The sequence below is a fragment of the Haplochromis burtoni genome, unplaced genomic scaffold (assembly GCF_018398535.1).
Source record: "Haplochromis burtoni strain Fernald_Lab_line unplaced genomic scaffold, NCSU_Asbu1 Contig_111, whole genome shotgun sequence".
In the NCBI taxonomy this organism is placed as follows: domain Eukaryota; kingdom Metazoa; phylum Chordata; class Actinopteri; order Cichliformes; family Cichlidae; genus Haplochromis; species Haplochromis burtoni.
The window spans coordinates 201,150-205,711 of record NW_024582472.1 but is presented as its reverse complement, the minus strand read 5'-3'; the positions used below and the strand labels follow the sequence as shown (position 1 = coordinate 205,711).

Sequence of the window (4,562 nt, the reverse complement as noted above, 5' to 3'; positions counted from 1 at the left end):
AAGTCTTGGCTTTGAATTGCCACCCCCACACCCTCCCCTCCTCTCCCCTCCTTTTTTTTTTTTTTTTTTCCCTCCTTTTTTTTTTTTTTTTTTTGAGTCCAAACACATGTTGACCATCACGCTTTCCTTTCTTTCTTCCACAGGCGACTGCATTCTTGACCTGAAAAGTCCTCACAGTTGGTTTTCATAATCACACTGCCACACAGCTGACAGCAAGATGAAACCTTGTTTTCTACGCTTTTTGGGATATTAATCACTGTGCAGAGCTCTTACATTTTCTGCAAGAGGCCAGTGTGGTGAAACTACTGCAGACTAGTCTCTCCAGAGCCGAATCAGTCTTTTTTCATTATTGTTCTTTAATATTTTGAGAGGAGAAAAAAAATGGGCTAGCTTTCTGCTTCAAATATGAGGGAGCTTTACTAGACTATATTTTTTCTCGCAGCCTACATTAAAGACAGAACAATGCACGCACAGTACCATCATCACTTGCATGGTACCATGAGTGCTTTTCATGAATTGTTCAATCGCACAAAGATTCAAATTATGTTTGTTTTTTCCCTTCTAAGAATAAAAAGATTCTTATTCTCAGACACATAATGAAGCCTCACGGGCAGTGAAAGAAAAGGCAGCAGGCTGAAGATGTTCCCCAGGAGCTGGGCTGCAGGGAAATTTCACAATAGACCCTTTATTCCAGAGAGTGACTGAGTAATAATTCTTCTGCAGTAAATAACAGCAACAGTTTGTATAAAAGAGAAGTGCAGTGGACACATTTTAAAGATTAGGTTACAAAACCGACCTTTCTTAATAAATGCACAATGTATCATAAAGGCTGAATCACTACTGTAGCTTTTTTACAAATGTCAAAATACAGAAACCACCACTTTTAAGACTGGTGCACAGTTAAATGAGTTCAAGTGAGCTGCAATGAGATGAGCTGTTCGTGAAAGGTTTGGATAGATAGCTATATCAAGCTAGCTTCCATATAGGTACTTCATAAAATACTACGTATATTTTTATTCAAATTTCCTTATATTTGATTGATCTAAAGCTAAAAAGTGACGGCAGACTTACTTTGGGCGTCATACTGAGAAACTACTTCTTATTAACAAACACTGTTACCTGTAAGGTAAGCGCATTTGAACATAATTGGAAAATTAGCCCTGTTAAATCACGAAGCGTCCTGAAGAGGGTAGTGTTTGTTTTAAGGTGGCACGACGGCTGAAAACTGATTTAACCGAGGACTCCGAACTAAGAAAAACGCCACCGGGCAGCCACGGAATGCTAAAGGGAATAAATATACGGACTGTAATTCATATTTAACTCGAGAGACTCAAATAACTTTGAAATTTAACCTGAAACAACAACAAGTGCCTCTTTCAGTGCGCAGTGAAGTCAATGGTGCCTCCTTAACAGAGTGCTGGCACTTCGGAAAGGGGAGTGCAAAGGAGAGGGTCAGAACGAGTGGTGGGTGGGGATAGAGCCCTTTTGGGAGAGAGAAAGAAAAAAAAAAAAAAAAAAAAAAAAAAAATCACGTGTTTAGAGATCAAAGGAGATCCGCTTTGTAGAGGAGGAGGAGGAGGGTGAGAAAAAAGAGGGAGAGAGAGGGAGGGAGCGAGAGAGCAAGGGAGAGAGGCAGCGTTTGCAGGCAATGTAATTGACAAGGCTCGCAGTGGTGAAATAAACACGCTTCAGCCAAGGCTCAGTTTTTTATTGCACAATTTTGACTCTTGACGCATCGCCCGCACAGCGCACAGACCTGATTTCGATTATTTTCACCCGATTAATTCATCCGTGTGAAATTATGTCCCGATCGGCGCAGATCCAGCCGGCAAGATGATGATTTTACCAAGGAGAGGCTCAGATCGTGTGCCCGACTCGGTGGTCTTGGTGATCTTGGTGGTCGCCGCTTCTCTTGGTACCGTCTTCGCCAAGGATACAGCCTTTGTGGAAGTGGTTCTGTTCGAGTCCAGTCCCAATGGAGATTATACTACTTACACGACTGGCTTGCAAGGACGGTTCTCCAAAGCAGGAGCCACTATCAGCGCGGAGGGGGAGATCGTTCAAGTACGTGCAAAGTGTCCTTTTTCTTACGGGGGGGATGACAAGCGGCGGTCACGAGCAACGCTACCGGGACCCGGGCTGTAATTTAACCAAGCTGCCCTCCTAGAAACTTTTTCCGCTGGGACTTAGGGGTGCTGACAAGAGTTGTACATGGTGTGTGTGTGTGTGCGGGCAGTGTGTGTGAGGATGGTAACGAAGCTTGCAAGCATATGCGGTCACAAGATGGCTCCTATCTTGTGGAATTCATTCACAGGGAAAACATGCTCTTGCAAGTTATTTTGTTGATGTCTGGAGCTCACTTGAACGCGCCTTACATTCAGTCGCTCTCACTCTGAAACACACGCATTTCGGAGCAGTTTTCTTAAATAGCTACAACCCTACCACCGCCTCCACAAAGTTTGCAAACTCGTAGGGAGCAGGCGTTACGCATTTCGCAAGGGCCACTATTAAAACACTACGAAGCCACTATTTGTGCGTATTTAGCACTTTGTCCGTGTCAGAGCTGAGCCGCGTTTTTATATCAGCTTTAAAACCACCCAAAGCAAGTTTTAATAGTGGAATAGGTCTGCTTTTATTAACCGGACCAACGTGTAAAATAACCCCACGTCCCGCCGCCTGCACCCTGTTGGTGTGCAGCCGTCACCACTACATTTGTAGTGGCACGTTTTTGGATAAGGCTCACTTGTAACTATTTCAAGGCTCCGGAAACACAAATAAATAAGAATAGAGTGCGTAGTAGTCGTGGAAGAAGCATCCCGGTTCCATCTTTAATTTCCTGGCCTCAGACATGACAAGTGCACTTGGCTGGAGCTGGCTATGCTTGGACCAACTCTGTGTGGGAGTCGCTAAAATATGAAGCTTCTCTTAAGTGCCAGAAGGGTGTATTTGATGTTTTATTATTCTTGCCTAATGTGCTTGGACACTGTTTTTAAGAGTTTGGGTTCTGGTTATGTGCAAAAGCTTTGATGTTTAATGTTATATTTCCTAACCTCTAACATGTCCTGGATCAGGGGGTGCACAGCTCTTTGTGGGCGATTCAAAGCCACTCAAATGTAAAGCAGTTTTTGAATGGCCTGTGTCCTCTCTTTGAAGCTTGATGCAGTAACTGGGAGATGTTTGTAAAAGCCAGAGTGCAGCAAATGCCCCCATATTAAGGCAATGTGCATAAAGTTTGTCAGCAGTTGCATTGTGATCAGAGACATCATTTCAATATGGGTGTCAGTGAGCTCATCAGTACCCCGGAAGCCACAGCAATAATCATTCCTGACCATTTGTTTTTGCAGGGTATAGGACAGGTCGTGGTGGATCTGAGGCTTAATCAGGTTCAGCCTCAGTTGTGTTGTTGCATTGCCGTCATGCTCTCCAGTCAGCCAGACAGCTAGTAGCACCCTGCAGCCATCCCTCACTTCTCTGCAACAGTGTAGTCAGCTACTCTGCAGCATCTTTTGAGTGCACATTTTTGCTTCCCCCCCCTAAAAAAACATAGGCTCTTATTTTGAAATAAACACGATATGTGGAGATCAAAGGCAGGGATACTCAGCACAAAAATGGGCCCTGTTTATACACAGTGATGGCCATTTGGCGCCACTCGGTAACCACACAGAATTGTCGGACCTCAGCTTTACATTGAAAACCACATCTATTTAGGTTTGCTTTCTTTGCTAACATGGCCTCTGACCACTTAGAGACAGCTTATATTTTGTCAGGCTATAATGAGGGGCAGTTTGTCCGGCCCGAGCACTGTCTTGAATTTCCTATTTTACCAAAGATTTATGTAAGTTGAAACTGACAATGAATGACAATCATACATCGTGAGGAGTATAATTTAAAACTAGTATCCAATTTCCTACTTTTGAATTCTATACTTGTAAAATAACATTGCAGGAATGTGTTGGGAAATTTCTGTGGTGTTGTTTTACACTGGAATTGGGTTAAACTCAAATATTTAGGTTCTTGTCTCTGGTGATCTGGGCAGCCGTTGCACTTGTCCACTTTCAAGGCTTTCGAGTTCAGCGAATAAGCAGCTCGCTTAAGTCTTCCTGAGGTTTGTGGAGCCCTCTGGTCCTCTGTTTGATCAGAACCCTGAGGGGTTTGCGCTACCTTAATTTTGTGTGTATAATAGCGGTCAGACCTCAGCAGGTATGGGTTCAGATTCCGGGGAAAAGTGGGGGGGCCTTGGCAACACTCTTGAGCAAAGACCCAACCGCGATCACCACTCGTATGCTCCGGACTCTCGTTTTGCTAATTCCCTAAAGCTAACACCCCCGCTGATCTGACTGAAGAGTGCAGAAAACAGTGGCACACGCTCCCGGGGCCAAAAATAATAAATTAAGTTAATTTGCTTCTTGCGCTCTTCTAAAAGGGGGGAAGCATGATGACGCATATCTGGCCACAGTGCCAAACCCCAGGCTTCCCAAGGCATTTCCCTGATTGCTACAGTTCAGCTCCATAATAGCAAAGTAATCAATGTCTCCTTAAATCACTGTGTGTGTGTGTGTGTG

General features: G+C 44.0%; 1 protein-coding gene across 2 annotated transcripts in view; it reads left to right on the top strand.

The window, feature by feature from the left end:
* The first annotated feature begins 1,572 nt into the window (after positions 1-1,572).
* znrf3 (zinc and ring finger 3) overlaps positions 1,573-4,562 on the top strand; it is a 64,938-nt gene continuing 61,948 nt past the window's right edge. Inside the window, exon 1 of one of the 2 annotated variants that reach the window (XM_005928893.3) lies at positions 1,573-2,064. In XM_005928893.3, the coding sequence (XP_005928955.1) occupies positions 1,834-2,064 (231 nt within the window). In that variant the 5' untranslated portion in view covers positions 1,573-1,833. The remainder of the gene's footprint in view (positions 2,065-4,562) is intronic. The other variant, XM_005928892.3, reaches the window with a different exon arrangement.